Source organism: Paralichthys olivaceus, chromosome 2 (assembly GCF_024713975.1).
Source record: "Paralichthys olivaceus isolate ysfri-2021 chromosome 2, ASM2471397v2, whole genome shotgun sequence".
NCBI classification, from domain to species: Eukaryota; Metazoa; Chordata; class Actinopteri; order Pleuronectiformes; family Paralichthyidae; genus Paralichthys; species Paralichthys olivaceus.
In genome coordinates, this window is record NC_091094.1 from 23048887 (window position 1) to 23066459 (window position 17573).

Below are 17573 nucleotides of genomic sequence, written 5' to 3' on the forward strand. Positions count from 1 at the left end.
TACTTTTTATATTCTGAGAAAATTAAATACACAGTACATCAATCCTCTCAAGGGCTCTCATTAGATCTGATGGCAATTTTCTCCATCCATACTTGAATTTAATTGTTCACCCTGGGGAGGGAGCTTGTTTAAGGATTTAAGGATGTACTGCATTCTATTGTTGTCAGTAGTAGAGTTGGGACTAAAAGTGCATTGTAATCTAACAGATTCCAAACTTCATCTCCCGAAAGGAGTAAAAGATGGATGTTTTTGGACGTATAATGACTCTTGTTCCTCTGAATCTAAACTTGACTTGGGTGTGATTTCTTCACGATTTTTCCTGGTTCTTTTTTTACCTCTTTGGACGGCTTCCGCAGGACGTCTCCGACACCTCCTCCACTCCTGAGGCCGTGACTCAATACTGTGACAATGCACATGAGTAAGGAGTCACACGATCGCTCCTTGTCCTCGATGACCACTGCTGACGGCTGGATGGCAATGGAAGCTATGGAAACAGATAGTAATTTACTGTTAGAGCCGAATGCAAAACTTTGTCTGATCGATCAGCTGCATCTGTTCATAAATGTGTGTAAAACGTATTTATATCCAATACACTAGCAACACTATATGAATTTATACCCTTATTATATTATCTGTCATTAATTAACAGTTAATTGAATTAACCCCATTAGAAAACCTAACGAGGCTAAGATATTTCTCAAATGTTCACACAATAACAAGTCACCAGACTGACATAATTGGCCAGCCTGGTGATGATGGATAGGGAAGCCCAGATGAGGTGAGACTCCATGCAGTTTGAAGATTCAGCGCAGTCAGCTGCTCAGTTTCAGTGGCGACTGATCTTGAAGTGAAGTGGCACTCTTTGATTGGAGGCTTTTCCCTTCAAGGTCAACCGGTTTGCAAGAACTCGCTGTTTGCAGCGAGACACCCTCTGCACCATTCACAGGGTGCACTCATCGACCTACTAGTACCTGATGGTAATTAATTCGTGACCTTCTGACCCTGGGCCCCAACATCAGCTCTTTCTCCTGAGACACACAAGGAGTCTAAACCCTCAGCATTTCACCCGGCTCCCTGAACTCCCCTGAGCCGGCCCAGCCAGGTTTGATCCCATGACCACCCCACTGACCAGATTTGCAGCTCAGTGGAACGAATCTCCTCTGACTGAGTCAGATGTCAGCGAGGAAATTCACATACTCACACTCACAAGCATGAACTTAGGCAGACATAAGAACATGGTCACACAAACACATGGGAATCTCTTGAGGCACAGGAATGCATCAACATGTGAACTCAAACTTAAAAGAACCCTTTGACCCTGTCACCCAAAATCCATCCCACTAACATACATGCACAAACTCACACACACACGCACGCTTATGCTCCACTTTTGTCAGCTTACCATCCATGGCCTCTGAGCAGTTTTCTCTGTTTTCTTTCTGACACACTCCACCTGAAAAGAACTCTCCCACCATACTGGCTCCATGCTCTGTTCAAGTGGGAAGACAAAACGTTTACAACGGAACAATCAGCAAGTTATGATTTTTTTCACAATGCATATTATTAACAGAGACATCGTTTACGTGGCGAGATTGCAGCTGATGCTAAAAGCAAGGAAAACCACATTCATGGAAGTAAAGCAGTGTCATTTATTTCTGTTTGTATTTCTTAGCTTCACTTTGATTTCATGCATTTTCAGACTTAGTGTGTGTGTGTGTGTGTGTGTGTGTGTGTAAAAAACATTCCATGCTTCTTGACTCTCTGGGTCAAGAGAGGGCAAATAATTTATGTCTGTCCCGGTGAAGGATTGAGAAGAAACCTGCATTTCAACGTACCCAGTGTTTTGTTGGGTATTCTGTCGACAGCCAAAATGAAGTCGTCTTTGAAGAAGATGTAACCCACAATGGAGAAGAGGTAGACGAGGATGAGAGCCAGCACGGCTGTCAAGACAATGGATCGGCCGTTGCGGGTCACGCTCTTTATTACGTTCAGCAAGGTCTCTTCTCGGTAAACCAGGTCAAAGAGCTGGAGAGACGGAGCATTCAGAGATGAGTGTGGACAAGGTGAATGAAAAAGAGAGAAGTGTGTACAAACATGACCGTGTGGGCAAAAATAGGCCACAGTTTTGTGGCTTTATTTAAATTATTTCATTACCAACATCTCATGGTTAAATGAAACGTTTCAAAGCAATCAAATGGTATCTAAATCTATTTGATCTCATGATTCTCATGTGTTGAAATGCAAATGAACAACCACCCTCTATATTCCAATTCAGGACGAGCTGGACATTGTTGCTAGTCAGTGTCTATATTGGGTTTAGATTATAAAGCTTGTGTGAGTGCTAACATACCAGCAAGCTGTAAAAGAAGACATGGTAGAAGACCCCCAGGCTGCAGATGATCAGGTAGAGGAGGTGGTACAGGAACTCCACATCCATGATCATGGCTCTGTAACCTCGTGTGAAGGTTCCCCGGTTCCCAACGAAGCTCATCAGGAAGATGACCTTATTACATAACTGAATAGATACGGACAAACACAGATAACATACAGAATTATTCAAAGTGAGAGAGTAATCTTTACTCATTTGTTGTCATAGCAGTATTTCTGTCTTTGGGAGAGATTTGAAAATGGCCATTATTTAAATGATTAAAAATTAATTGGATGTGGTTGTAGTGTGGAAACTCCTACTGTTAAAGCAGTGTTGGGTTGTAGGTGTGAAGGGATAAAACTATGGGATAAATATCATGCAAAACAGCATATCATGCAATAGTCTCTCAAAGCTTAAAATGAACTAAAAAGGTTTTGCATGATCGTGATGTTTTAAAGCCCTGATATTTCTTTTTGATAGGTTGAAATACACCCCTGCTTTGCGGATCACGACTTGATTTCAGAGTTTCAAATCAGAGCTGCAGGAGAACACTGCCAAAGATCATGTGATTCACAGGCTTTCAAATGTGTGGGCAAAGCTCAACTATGAAAAAACAGGATGTTTAAAAAAGCATGTTTAAAAGCTTGAGATTTCAAGAATTTCAAGTTTTTAAACACATTTTCAACCTTTCAAAGCATTTTTTCAGAGTTCCAAAATGATAATATTCCTAATCTAGTTTCGGAGGAGATGCTGAAATACTATTAGCATCATGGACAACTTCATAATGATAAATAGACTTCGTTAGAACTTAGCTGAATTGTAAATGTTGCACTATGCTACTGAGAGTCATGGTATTAGTCCTGCATCAATAGGTTAATGTTAAATTAATGTTTGGCGTGTGACTACATCTTGTGGTGAGGTGAATTTAACCCTGTACCTTATTATATAGAAAACATAGATGTAACACTAAGGAACACGTACATTGAAACCACCCAGCAGGAGCAAAGTGGGCTCCAGGCCGACAGAGAAGATCAAGCGCAGAATGGTGGAGGCGATGAGCGCCCGGATGCCGTGAGGCTGAGGTAATATGATGACTATAGCCAGAGACACCAGCATGGCCATCCACAGCAGGGCCGACAGATGTGGCTCCAGGGTTCCTGAGTTTGAAGAAGGTTGCATTAGGGAGGGACTCAGCAAACTTTGTGTTCTTCTCACCAAGAGACACACCATACTTCTACAACACTAAACTTTAACATGAATTTAAACTTGTAAAAACACCTGCACCCCAGTTCAAGCTTTTTGCATATTTAGAAAAATTTGTGCCATCAATATAAATACACATTTTCAGGTGCAGCAAAAGTATGCTGAGGGTGCAGGCTATATTCAGCAATGCCATATATATTCATTTATACAGCAAAATTGCAAAGCAACATTCTTGCAACAACACGAATGCCGATCCCCCAGATGAAGGCCGCCCGCTCTAATAGAATTTCATTGTAAAATATTTTGAGGAGGCTCTATAACTGATCCCTTCACTCGTTGGACTCAAGCAGTCAAAATCAAGTATATAACGTCCAGATACATCGGCTGCTACAAGTGTGCAGCTAAATGTAAGACCCAACTTTGTCAAGTCATTCAGATCGAGGGCAACAGGTGAACATTGCAGCTTGATAGCTGCTCGGAGAGGTTAGAGGCGACCGTCTTGCAGATTTTTGGCACAATCCCAGAACACATGAAAATAACGTGTATAAAATTGTGATGACTTTGCTGGTTGTCGGGGTTTGTGGACACTGTTCTCGACTTGCAAGTAAAGAAAACGTAAGCATGTGACAGGTCGCACTTAGTGCATATGTCTTGTAAAGACATTAAGGCCTCACCAAAGTAAATTTGTTTTCATTTTATTTCATACTTCTTCATGTTTGCGGTCACCACAGCTATTGTGGTTAACTTTTAACAATACAAATTTGTGTCATCGCATGTCATCATGTGGTCCAGGACCTAATTATGGGGACTTCCTTGACCGCAGGTTAAGGTTAATGTTAGGTTTAGGTTGAAGTTAGGTTAAGCATTTATCAAGCTGGAAAGATCGGTCAGTTTTTCTCATCTCTGATGCACCATGAGGACTTTCAATGTCTCCCTCTGTGCCCTCCATTCTGAGGCCTCCTCCTTCTCGCCTCTCCGGGCACTGATCACATGACAGCTATTCATTGCATAACTCCCCGACTGGCTAAAAATACACTTGGCTCCATCTGAATTCATCAGGCCTGGTCCTGGGCACTGCGCGCGGACTTGGCAGCCAACCCAGACGCAGCGGCGTGGAATACACAAACACCTACAGTCAGTAAGTTCAGTCGTCTCTGCTTACTCTGTAGATCTATGAAGACAGAGACAGTGACCTTTACAGTAAAACCGCTCACATTAAACCGATGGGATCTGTCTGCCGCAGCGTGAAAACCGGCTTTACTTCACTTCTCCTCATTTCTATCATTGTTTGACTTAAAGCACAGCATTAAGCTTCAGAAGGTGTGGAGCCTGGGGTTACTCAAGGTGTTCACAACCAGTTTCTTTTCAAATAAACCACCCAGAAGGAACGTTCTCTGAGAGACATACCCACTGAGCAGCAGTGCCAATTAAGTTTAATGTTTTTTCTTCAGGGTTTAAATTGCCTCTACATCTACCTAATAAGTCCACAAATGTCTGTCTGTGTGTGGAACGCATAAGAACCATTTATCTTATCAGCTTCACACTTAATGTGCGTTTTGTTGATGAAGTGAAGTGCAGTGCCGGGTTTGGTGGGATTTCGACACGCGATACATTTAATATGACTAAAAATTCAACAAACAGGCAACAGGCGCGCTGTAGCAGTCAGTGGGGGAGAAGCGTGACACGGACATTCACAGGTGCTGAGCTCTGTCATGGCAACAACATTAATTTAATTATTTTCTGTTTGGCAATTTGTCTTCAAAGCAAAAATCACAATGTGTGTTTGTTTCGACAATGTTTTAAATTGAGCTGAATTTCAGAGCTTTTATTTTGAAAAGTTGTGAAATTGTGCCCGAAGATCGTGACGATTTTTCAACCGACCTCTGAAATAGCCCACATGCAAACATTGACTATAAAATCTTCACTGCACATAAACAAGGTAGGATGAACACAACCAGAACATTCCAAAAAGGCAGGTTTAGAACAGATACTGCACTTGTTCTGCAAGTTTAACATTAAAGCTATGAATGAATCCTAATGTCAAATGTCAAGTTGTCTTTCTTAAATAAAATTCACAGGAGAAGTTTGGTTCAAGAAGTTGACTTAAATATCAACAAACGTATGAACTTGTCAGAATCCAGGACACTGTGACGATCAATATTCACTATGACAAACTGAACAATTAATTAAAGATTTTTCGCTTGATAACGAGCAAACATCCCCTCAAACCAGCTCGCACTGATTGGAGTGTCCCGGCATGAACCACTAAGCTCTCACATGACCTTTGACACTGAAAACCACATGCAGTTTCGCTAAGCTAACAACCTCTTTTTTGGTCTCTTCTGTGTCGCTTTGAGGAAGTTCAAACAAAAGGGACCTCGCCGTTTGACCCTAGATAGAACAATCGAAAGTTTATGCGAATCACAATGTGTGTCTTCTCTCTGCCGCCCTGCACGAGAACAATGGAGGCCTTAATGGCTGCGGCTTTTCAAATCCCCACAAACACTGCCCTCAAGCAGAACTGAGAGAGAAAATGAAAGAATAACCACGACAGGACAAACAGAAAACTGAAACTGTGCATTAAAACATGCTCAGGCCTGTCTCTATGTTATCACCCACACAGCTCAAGAGTAATCTCTTACAATGCGTGACCCAGCACAAGACAAATGTTCACAAACTAAATCTGAAAATGTAGGTCACATGACAGAGGCCGAATGACCAGGGGTTAATATGGTGAGGGCAACGAGGTCAAACATGTGGATCCCACAAAGAGGCTCAATTATCCCTTTTTTTCTGAGAGTTGTTCCCCTTTATGTTATTTATTAACTATAAGTTAAGGAAGTTATGTTTTCAGGCCAGTTTGATTCTTTCTTTTTAAGCAAGATTACAAAATCAAAACAAGGAAGGATATGGTAATTGTCAGGGAAAAAACACATCAGGGGACTGACCCATGATTTTCTTTTCACTTCCTTAACGTTGCAAGATGGTGCTTTTCAACATATTTCCCAAATAAGAATTCATGGATTTTGACAAAAAGGTAAATTAAGTGAAGTAATTAGTGATATCTATAAGTGTGTGAAATTTGGTGGAGCTTGATTGAATTAAAGATATACTTTATTGATCCCACAGTGACAAACGTACCATGTTACAGCAGCAGAATGAGGTAGATAAGTGAATAAAAAAGGCTTTATAGAATAAAAAAAGAAATAGATTCAAAAACGCGAAATATGTATATAATGCGCACATACAAATACGGCGACTGTTGGGCCTTGGCGGAGGTATACACTTTACTGAGAGCCATTCTTGTACATAGAAATTATTCAACTATATTTTAAATGAACATCTAACATTCTTATTAGAATGCAGAAATACATTCAAACATCAGAACATAAGATAGTCTAAACAAAAAAATAAATTTTTATGGACTGGATTTATGTTGTTGTTGTTATCAAAAGAATTTTCAGTTTCATTATGTACGTTCAGGTCATGGGGGAGGGATGGTAGGCATTGGTCTATTCTCACTTTGATCGACACATAACTCCAATGCTTGTACTGTACTAAAATATCACACCATATCCATTTCATTAGATCAACTGATCAACTTCAACTGATGATTCAACTAGCGTCTGTTTGTTTGGTTTCAATGCACTTCAATATAATCAAGCCCAAAGCCACAATGCTTAATCCAATCTGAATGCAAACCCCAGTCAGAAACTAATAATTAAGATATGATAACTTCTATTCAAGGAAACAGCTCTGGTCCATGTTTACTTCCTGTCAAATACTGTTGCTGACAAACACTGGGAAGTACCTCAGAATATCAAAGGAGGATAGGACGCAAGAAAAACTCAAGAGAAGCAATAGATGACATCACCTGCACTTTCAGTATCAGAATGAATGTTGTCAGACGACAGCAGGATTTTGAAATATGTCACAAACATTGTCCTGTCTTGTAAAAGGCTGTTCAGTAAATGTTTGTGGGTGGTTTTGGTTCTCTACTTTCTCTAAGAGACATGTCAAACTGAGGATACAAGGAGGGCTGACTATTAGATAATCTGCTCTGGTGTTTACAGTGGTGGCCAATTTTACAGTCAAAGCTTATTATTGCATGACAGGACTTAAAACTATATTGGCACTGGGCGAGCTTCTCCACGAAGGTTCAACAGTCCCCTTATGAAACCACATTTAAATTCACTCAATCCAGATTTTTATATGGATCTGCACCAATTGTCATCAAGATCCCTGAATTATTCCCTGAGGTGAAAAATCAAAAAGTCATTTAATAGGGTCTTCCTTGGGTGAGGTGGTTTTTATGTAGTACTGCTAACAAACAAACAGATAAACTAGAAGGTCTCATACCTCCGCCAAGGCTAATGCTCCCTCTCGCCATGTCAAAGCTGTTTTTCCATTTATCATCTACGCCATGTTCTAATGTTCCCCACCTCAGTTTCATAATAAACCAACTTTTTTTTTTACATATTTCATAATAACATAAATTATCTCTAACTTGGTGTTTTGCTCTGTGGCTGCAGTGTATAGTTGGGTACAGCTGTATTTGCTGTGTGCTGGCTTGTGCTATCCCATGCTTCCATCTCATATAGCTGCAGTTTTACACATAGCTCCAAGTGGCATGTAATGCAGTTCTCTATGTTACATGCGATCTTCTCTTTCGGTCTGTGTACCCGTCACTCGGGATATGCTGCACATGAGAGCAACTGTTCTGCATGTGCGCCCCCCTAACGCCAAAAATCCAATGAATTCTGTCGGAATTATTGCAAAGAAATTAAAAGAAAACTCCTTGAAACCCCCGTGATCCAGATCGGGACCAAAATTAGATGGATTTTTCTTTGGATCATACCACACACCAAATTTTAATAATCAGTAGAGTGGTTTTTGTGTAATCCTGCCAAGTAATAAACAGATTGAATCAAGAATGAAGTGTTGTGGGTTACATGAGTAGTTTTTATGTCATTCTATACACTAACAAATACACACAGCTACAGACCTGTTACCACAAGGGATGGAGAAGACATCTATTAAGACCAAAAGCCAGCCAGGGAATGACAGTAGAAATCTGATAACATGTTAAGTAATGTCTTAGTGTCGCAGCTAGGAAACGTAACAGTATCACTCAGGTAAGGACCCAATTAAGAGCAAATCTATCCTGGCCCTGGTGACAGTGCTGCAGTTTCACATGCAGACTGCCAGCTAGGATTACATTCTCAGCACAACTCCTCCACCTGTGGTGAAACTCACTTTGGTTAGGGAGGTGTGAGGCTACACCCAAATCACAGGCACAGGAGGACACAGTGTTCTATATAGTCCTGCACACACCTAACACTAATAACACATCTCAGCAAGAGTGATCTGATCACACGCCAGTGGCAGTGAATTCATGTATGACTGCAAGCGCTGGGACACAGATGCTCAGGCCGTGACGGAAGATGAGGAAGCAACTATTCTGCACACTGCAGGAAATGATCTGTGTTGAGGTCTTAACTTGGTGGAGGTGCAGTTGTTGTCATGGTAAAGAGTCTGTCAGTTAAGCATTGGCCTCTGTCAAATCCACAGCGGAGAGTTAAAAAGAAAAGTGATGCAGCAGAATCAGAGACCCTGCCCTTTTCACTTCATGCATTTACCGCCCCTGTCAGAACCTGGTGCCCATGATACCCACAATGCAATCCCATCTCAGTTCAAAATCTGCAAACGCACAGGTCCATTTGTGATTATTTTCACCCATGGCAATTTCTGTTTAAAGTGGGTTTGGCTGCTGATTCAGTGGGTTTGAAAACATAAAAAAATTGGCACAAACAACATCTCGTTTTCACCACTTTTGTGCAGAACAACATTTGGCTTTAACGCACTCTGCCGCTAGATGTTTTTTCCACATATTCACGCCCTGCAGCTGCACCTGGAGGCCGTCAATTAGTCTAACAATCCAATGACCTAGTTTCTTTTCTTAATTCATCACTGCCGTACAGGTTTCTGGTAATGCACGATACAGTATGTACTATATTCCACCTGCTCCACCCCGGGCCTCTCCTGAACGGGGTGGAGTTTGTGTCACTCACTCCAATTTCCTGTTGTCAAACTATTATTAACCACATTGTCAAAACACTAAAGGTGAAGACTGCAGGTGACTGACCTCTGTGAATGCCCTCCAGAGGGTAGAAGAAAGCCACGAGCAGGTTCATGAGCACAGCCAGGTTGAAGGAGATGCTGCTCCAGAAAGACATGTTCCTGGAGCACCAGTACAAGATGGGCTGGGCTGCAGGACAGGAGGGTGAAGAGGCAGATTAATGTAAGTTGTTGTCCTGCAGAGAGTCAGCACTGCGGAGGAACATCATGCACACTATACTCCACATAAACCGTGCTAAAGAGCAAACTCAATTTATCACTGTTTCACTTTACGGTGAAAACAAAACACATCACAACAAAGAGGCGAAACGTGCATAGGTGTTGTGATTTAAATGTAATTTCCAGTCAAATGTAGTCAAAGCCTTTCAGACATAAACTGATATTCATTGATGGCACATTGTCCAGTGCTACCAACAGTTGTAACATTCACACTTTGTACAATATCTCAGCATTGTGGCTGCGGTATAGTTCAGGCTAGGTTAAAGATCATAGTTAGGACAGATTGATTAGGATTTAAGTTTGGATAAGGTTGGGCAACTTCAACAATTAGTCAGCATCATCAAATTGGGAGAAGTAGTCCCTGCACTGATACTAACCAGTGGCACTGGATGTAAATCATGAGGTGTGGAAAGGTTGAGGGTTGAGATACACTTCAGTCATAGAATTTCCTTTGCGTTTGGCTGACAATAAATCACTCAACAGCAAACATCTGTCCGTGTGCTTCTTCAACAGCAGCAGAACAATTTTGAGAGGTTTTTGTTGTCCAACTAGACTTTAATAGGTATTATTATTATTTCAAGGTCATAAGTTGCAATGTTGTGAGAATAAGTTGCAATTTTAAAATAATCTTAAAAAATCTTAATTGAGGAGATATAAAAGTTGTAATTTAAGGAGAAAAAAGTATATATTAAAAGAATAAAGTGACAATATTACAAGAACACCAAAACATTTCCTCCTTCCTCCACAAAGGAGACAACTTCCATGTGGTTCTTTCTTTGGAATATACAACTTCTTTAGGGAGAATGAAGTTGTAATATTCTGAATTTATTCACGTGAAATTACGTTTCATTTGTGTAATATTACGACTTTGCCCCGATACTCTATCGCACTGAATACTTCTAAGTCGAGCATTAAATTTGTGATCAGACAAATGTAGTCAATTTGGGGTCAAACGTTAAAAGGGGGTCTGTGTGGTTTTAAGTCCCATAATATGCAGCAAATCTGTAAACAAAGGCTTCACTTTGAAGTTTAAAATCAGGCACAAATTGAACCCATTTAAAGACACAAAATCCACTGTCATGCACATTTCACGCTCTAAAGGATTTTCTACTCTGAGGAGTAAAAGCACAAGAATCTGCATCTATACATGCACAGCCAACACTATTCTGAGTCAAGATGTTCTTCAGAGAAGAACTGATTATGGACACTTTTAGCAGCAGAAGTCAATATATATTTACGATAAGTGGAAAGATATTGTCTCTAAACCATCTTCCTTCAGGCGGGACCATGGGACAGGTCACACCATGCGCCGAAAACCAGACAAAGAGAGCAGTCACTTCACAGACAGAGAATCCATCAGGGTTAACCGGGTCCACAGGGACGTGCCCTGGTTAAGGATAAACTCGGAAAAGTGCTCTGGCCGTCCAGACTTTGGTATTTAAGATTAGCGAGAAAACTAAAGCTAAAAACAAGGAGAACTACTGATTTACTCCATGTGAACATTTTGTCTGGATCTCCTGCAAACAGTTTCTACTGTCAGGGTTTTCTGTTCCTGACTCAGGAGATAACCTGTGTCCACTACCCAGCCTTTACTAGTCTGCCATTTCAGATGTGAAACATGTGACTGAACAGAAATCAGTTCTTCAAATTGATCCCTGTAGGATGGGACTGACATGGAGCAACGTGCTAACTCAAGCTGTTTTCAGACATGACCTGCAGAGGAACTCTGGGGTGCAAAAGACAGAGGCAGGATGGAACATATTCATTCTGCTGCCGAGACGACGTCACATCAACACCGCCATCAGCTCTTATTTCCACAAACTCTCTTGACATTTAATCAATCACAGAGTCATCTACGTGTATGGCTTAACTCTTTTATCTGGTGATATTTGTTTTCTTTCTTTTTTTCATTTTTGCTCCTGTTGCAGCGTCATCAACCCCCCACTCGCTCGCTGTGAATCCAGCGGAGGATCCCCTGCTGGGTTCTAACATTGGCTCCTCCAAACTTTCTGCAGATTTTATATTACAGGGCGCCAGGCGGAGAAACTCTGCAGGAAATCCAGAGGCTCTCACTCAGACATTTGCGTTCACACATACACCTCCTCTGGAGAAACTGCAGGGGATCTCCGGAGTTCAGTCTGAAAGCAGCTTACGTTGACAGGATTCACACTCTCATATGAGGCCAATTGTCTCTATCAAATGAGACACATCTATTTATACTGCCCACATTATGCACATATAAAGCAGAAAAATAGCACACACCAGCCACAGCTTTTTTTCCAGACAAAAAACGTTCATTCTACTACATTCTCGTGAGCATATATCGTTAATCCATTTTCACCATTTATTAACTTATAATATAACTCATCATTTAAACAGTTTACATGTTCTCTTCACCTCCATTCCTCCAGGGTTCAGAGATGAGGGAGCAGTGTTCAGCCCCTTTTCACATGTGAGTCCTACGATATTTTTCTCAACTCAATCATCAGAACGATTTAGTCGTATCTGCTTATCAATATATTTTATTTGTATTTATTTCTCCATTAGTGCTACTGTACTATAACAACTGAATGTTAAAAAAGTCTAAAAAGTAAAGTCAATTAAAGTACATTAACTGAGTTTATCAGTGAAATTGTTTGAGAGATGCATGATGTAACTTTGGATCTTTCTGTTGAACTTCGCCTGAGCTTTAGTCAGATAATAAAATTACAGAAATGAAAGAAAACTATTTGGCAGACTCTATCTGGAAAATGAGATAAGCAGCTGTCTTCACACCTTTACCAATGATGACCTGATAGAACTGTTAAGTAGAACTGGCTCTCATTAGCCAATCACAGACCAGTGTAAAAACAGATTGAGTTGTTAACAAGTTATTATCTCTGTCAAGGAGGTTATCTTTTCACGCCTGTCCATTTGTTTGTTTGTTGATTTGTTTGTTTGTCACCAGGATTAAGCAAAAACTTAAAACACTTAAAGGTGGATACTTTACCTCACTGTGCATGAACTAACACATAACAACATATCCAAAATGACTGTTCTTCTTCTTCCTGTTCTGCTGATCTAGTGTTTTTCATCTAAAACCTGAGAGTGTGGTGTTTGTCATAGATGAGGGTGAAAGTTTGTACCAATCTGAGAGTCTGACATCTGAGAGTGTGTTTGATTTATGTTTGTATTGTAATATTTGTAGTTTCATGAGTGCCACGCTCTGTGAGGCTGAGGTGACTCTTGTCCCTAAACTATTTATAATCAGGGCTGTTTGTCTCAGTAGCGTTCAGAATTGAAAACTTAAGAATATTTTCTGTCCAATTACTTTAAATAATCAGTTCTGCACTGTGTCCTTTATTGTGCTGCGTGTTATGGCTTTTGACACTGAGAGATGTGGAGGAGGAGTTTGGGAAATTTGCCAGACTGAATTCCTATGGGAATATTTTGTCTCCAGTTCCTGCTCATAACTGATGTCATCTATTGTATTCTATTATGCCACTCTATTCAGGGCCCTGGAGGGATGGGTCGAGGAAATCGTGTAAACTTGGCACAATAAGGTAAAGAGTTGAGGAGAAAAACGTACAGGGAACCGTGTTCGTGTTACCAGTGGCCTCTTGAGTACCTCGCAGCTTCTTCTGCCAGTTCATCTCATTGAACAGGTCCTCGGAGCGCAGGAAGAAGTCATTGATCTTGCTGCCCTGCTCGTCCCGCTCAGTGGTGTAGTAGACACGCAGCTTAGACTCTTGGGTGAGGAACTCGCAGATGTTGGGGACGGGAAAGACGATCTGCTCCATGGTGCGATCGAGTCGCACGATCTGGACAGAACCACAGCGGAGGCCACAAATCACACAATCCCTGTCACTGTAAACCCAGACAGTGAACCAACAGCTTCTTTGGTTCACAACACTGCCACAGATCAGCATTCCTTCTTTTCACTGCGTACGCACACGAAAACGTGCAAACATGCCTGAATGGCTCGTCATTCTGTCAGGGTACAGGGTGAGACTCAAAGCGGGCCAGCAAAAACAGCATCACATGACTCCATTTAATCTGAATGCCAAATGTGGCGCAATCGTCTCATGCTGGCACAGATCTCTTAAAATAGATGAGAGGATGTGACAAGTTTCACAATAAAACTTGGGGTTTATATAGTATTTTTATTATATTCAAATAATATTAATCAAAATAAAATGTAAACACGATAGAAGCAGATCCAGCCTTATTCAGAAAACTAACCTCGATCTGAGCCGTGTGTTTGGCGTAGAACTCGAGGGCCTCATCGCCCTCTCCGTACGTCCCCCCCGGCTTCAACATGGCCTGCAGCTCCTTGTTGTGACGAGCTAACTGAAATGACACCATCATTAAAACAATGATGAACACATCGATGACACACACTCATTCCAGAGAAGAAGTTTTATCATTAACAAACTGTTTGCTTTACAGTAAATATTTGAGCTTTACACCGGGCGACAACGCCGGATGTTCCCTCCATTCTACCACAAGGCTGCAGGGTGTGGACTGACAGTTGTTGATGCATAACTATAACTGTTGTTGTTAACCTAAATCCTGACGTGAGCAGATGCGCTACCAGGGAGCAGCGCACACGCCCAGGGGCAGAAAAAGAGCAGATAAGTGCAGAGCGACTGGTATCACATGTCTTTAGCAGCCACAGGACACGACGCAGACATGCAGAAACAGGGAAGCCATTGAACATCAATCGGTTATGTACCATGTTATAATATACCACATGCTTGTGCTGTAGCATTTGCTCCTAAGTGTGATGGCCTCTGCTGATGTTAGGGAAAGTTGTCGGCTTACTTGATGTGCCAAGATGTAGATATTGTGGCCGACATTCCGTGGGGATGCAGAGTGCTCCTCCTCGCCATCCTCACCCTCCTGCGGCTCCTCCACCTCGATCTCTCCCTGCATGTAGGCTTTTTTTATCACCTCCACCTGCAACAAGACATAAGATTGTCACATAACATCCACTTCCAACCATGTGCTGATTTGAATTACATCATACGCACCAGCTCTTTAGGCCTCATGTTGTACAGGATCCTCTCGGCATTCTCGCTGTCATGGCGACTCTCCATGATTGCAAGGAGAAGCTTGGAAGCATTATTCTACAGAAAGATGAGAGAGAACCGACGACGCCGGTTTGATTTCTGTTTACCTGGTGTTCAGTTTTCCACAATGTAAAGTGTAAATATATGATTGATCCTTGTTTTCAATGTGTCAAATTCGTATTTTTAGCCACCACTGTTACAAGATTCTCTTCACTCACTGATTTCTAATAAAAGATCATCTGTAAAGAAATATGTGCTCTCAGTTCAGCCTGGAGCTGTGACTGAGATCACAATCATTACGCTTCAGGAAACTGTCTGTGGTTTAATTAGCACAATAAATTCACAAGTTTATGTCATGGCATATTTTTACGTTTTAAAACTCTCACTGATTTTAATCTCTGGTGTTTTCGTAACAAACTCATGTGATGTCTTGTCAGCATGAAACACGTTTTTCCACAGGAGAATGAAAAATAACAGCATCAATCAGAGAAGGAAAGACACAAGACGCTCTTGTGTAACACTCATTTTGCATTTTCAAGTGTTTCTGCTCATCAAACCAACAATAACTCACTTTGAGTTCCAGCACCAGATCCATCCTCTTCTTGCCGAGGGGGTTGATGTCATTCAGGATGAGAGCGATGATGATGTCGATGCCGTTGCACTCATGAGTGGCGATGCAGTTCTGAAGATCCAATGAAATGAAAGTAAATGAAAGTGTTTTTTTATTCTTTAAAAAACACAGATAAATATGTTTAATCTAAAAGTTCAATTCCCATGGTTTACTGACTGTTTATACTGATGCTAAATAATGACATTAGTTAACAGTTTTGCCATTCAAGCACCCACACACATTTATACAGGACATAATCTGTCACACAGCCTCTTGAGCTGAGGGTGGCATGCATGCTTATGTTCTCACTTTCATGTGGATGATTATCTGTGTGTGTGCAATGGAATATAGTCACATATAAGTATGATGCAGGTACCTGTGGTTTCATGTATTTGTGTGAAGGTGTATGCAAATATAATGCATCTATTTTTATGCACCGTGTGTTTAGATCCATATACCACCTCTTTATTTATCCCTCATAACTGTATAAAGCATAACTCGGAATTGAACTACATGTGCTGTATTATCACCACCCCATACTACAGACTGGGATGGAAACATAACTTCTTTTATGTAGTTTATCTCCTTTCTGTCATCAAAACAATTCCTTAAGTGTTTCAACAATAAAATACACAGATAAATTGAGTATAAAGAAGATAGGGATATTTTATCCCTTTCTGAGATGGGACTGATTTGCAGCAGCGTGGATCAGGCTGAATTCAAACCTTTGCCCAGGAGAAAAAGTTGTTGAACTGTAACTGGCAAACTAATAGGAATTTTAATTCACTGGCATTTGTTCCCTTCACGGTGCCTCATAATTTTAGCAACCTCAACGCAGTCATGTGCTGATGAGGTGGGTCACATTTTATTATTCTTGGTGTAATTTCATGAGTATTGGCTTTGTGCTCCCAAATTCCTGTTTGTTTTGCCAAAACATGTGCCACACCCCAAAACTAATCCGTGGCCTGTGGCAGCCAAATGGTTCAGAGCATGTTGTTACAATTTAATCAAGATGCTTCATACCACACAAATAAAACACCAGCAGAAATAATACCAGCACTCAGTGGATATGAACAGAGGGCTTTGTTTGCCCTGGTAGTTCCCCTTCCAGCAATGTTGGGGAGGAGCTGTCAGTTCAAATAGCAAACTGCATTTTATCCAGTTATTTATTTAGTCATGCCAGTCACACTTGCCATCGAATGACCCCACAGTGGCAGAGGATGCCACCATCATGTGAGGAGAACGAGCAAAGCTGCTCCATGCCAGAGAACAAACAGGCACGCTGCCCACAGCAGGCAGGAGTCAACACTGCTATGGAAAGACAAGCGGCTGTGTAGCGTCATCGCAGCAGCAGAGTGCTGGGCATGAAGAGAGGAACACACAGGACTAATTACAGAACCACCCAAACAAAACCGCCATGAAGTATGACTGTTAGAATGAAAAGGTCACTCTGACGTAAACGGAGGCCAGCTTGTAAGAGAAATGGACAAATGAGAAAAGTTACATCGTCTATGCCAGTGCCTGTTCTAAACCTGCCTGTTTGTAATGTTCTGTTCTGTCATCCTGTGTTGATGCTGAAGAGCTACTTCAGAATTATTCCTTGTCATTAATGAGTCCTTGTCAAACAGTTCTACAACATACTGTCACTTTTTATTGTTTAGAAACAGTCTATGGTGCAGTTAGAGAACTTTGTGCTCATCCTACCTGGTTTATCTGCAATAAGACTATAAGTCTTCTTTTTTTTTTAAATGAAAGTGAATTTGCTTTATTACTCTTCATGTGTGTGGTTTATATAAAAGTATGAAAGAATTGACTGAACTGCTATTTCAGAGGTCTGTGAAGGAACACAACCTTCAGACCCATGTTCACAACTTTTCAGAATAAGAGCTCTGTCATTCAGTTTAATATAAAGCATTGTGGCAACAAAACCAATGTTGTGCTTTTACATAGTAAACAACTTGCCAAAGAGGAAGTGACTGTTGTT

The 17573-nt window shown here is 41.1% G+C and overlaps 1 protein-coding gene across 14 annotated transcripts in view; it reads right to left on the minus strand.

Moving 5' to 3' along the window:
- Positions 1 to 17573, minus strand: part of itpr1b (inositol 1,4,5-trisphosphate receptor, type 1b) — an 85337-nt gene that overhangs the window by 9662 nt on the left and 58102 nt on the right. For 10 of the 14 annotated variants that reach the window (XM_069512482.1, XM_069512480.1, XM_069512459.1 and 7 more), the window contains 11 exons: positions 15551 to 15661; positions 14941 to 15036; positions 14732 to 14866; positions 14150 to 14257; positions 13497 to 13728; positions 9717 to 9839; positions 3350 to 3525; positions 2351 to 2515; positions 1836 to 2025; positions 1403 to 1489; positions 336 to 484 (listed from right to left, as the gene is read on the minus strand). In XM_069512482.1, the coding sequence (XP_069368583.1) occupies positions 336 to 484; positions 1403 to 1489; positions 1836 to 2025; positions 2351 to 2515; positions 3350 to 3525; positions 9717 to 9839; positions 13497 to 13728; positions 14150 to 14257; positions 14732 to 14866; positions 14941 to 15036; positions 15551 to 15661 (1572 nt within the window). The remainder of the gene's footprint in view (positions 1 to 335; positions 485 to 1402; positions 1490 to 1835; positions 2026 to 2350; positions 2516 to 3349; positions 3526 to 9716; positions 9840 to 13496; positions 13729 to 14149; positions 14258 to 14731; positions 14867 to 14940; positions 15037 to 15550; positions 15662 to 17573) is intronic. The other 4 variants (XM_069512494.1, XM_069512488.1, XM_069512475.1 and 1 more) reach the window with 1 other exon arrangement.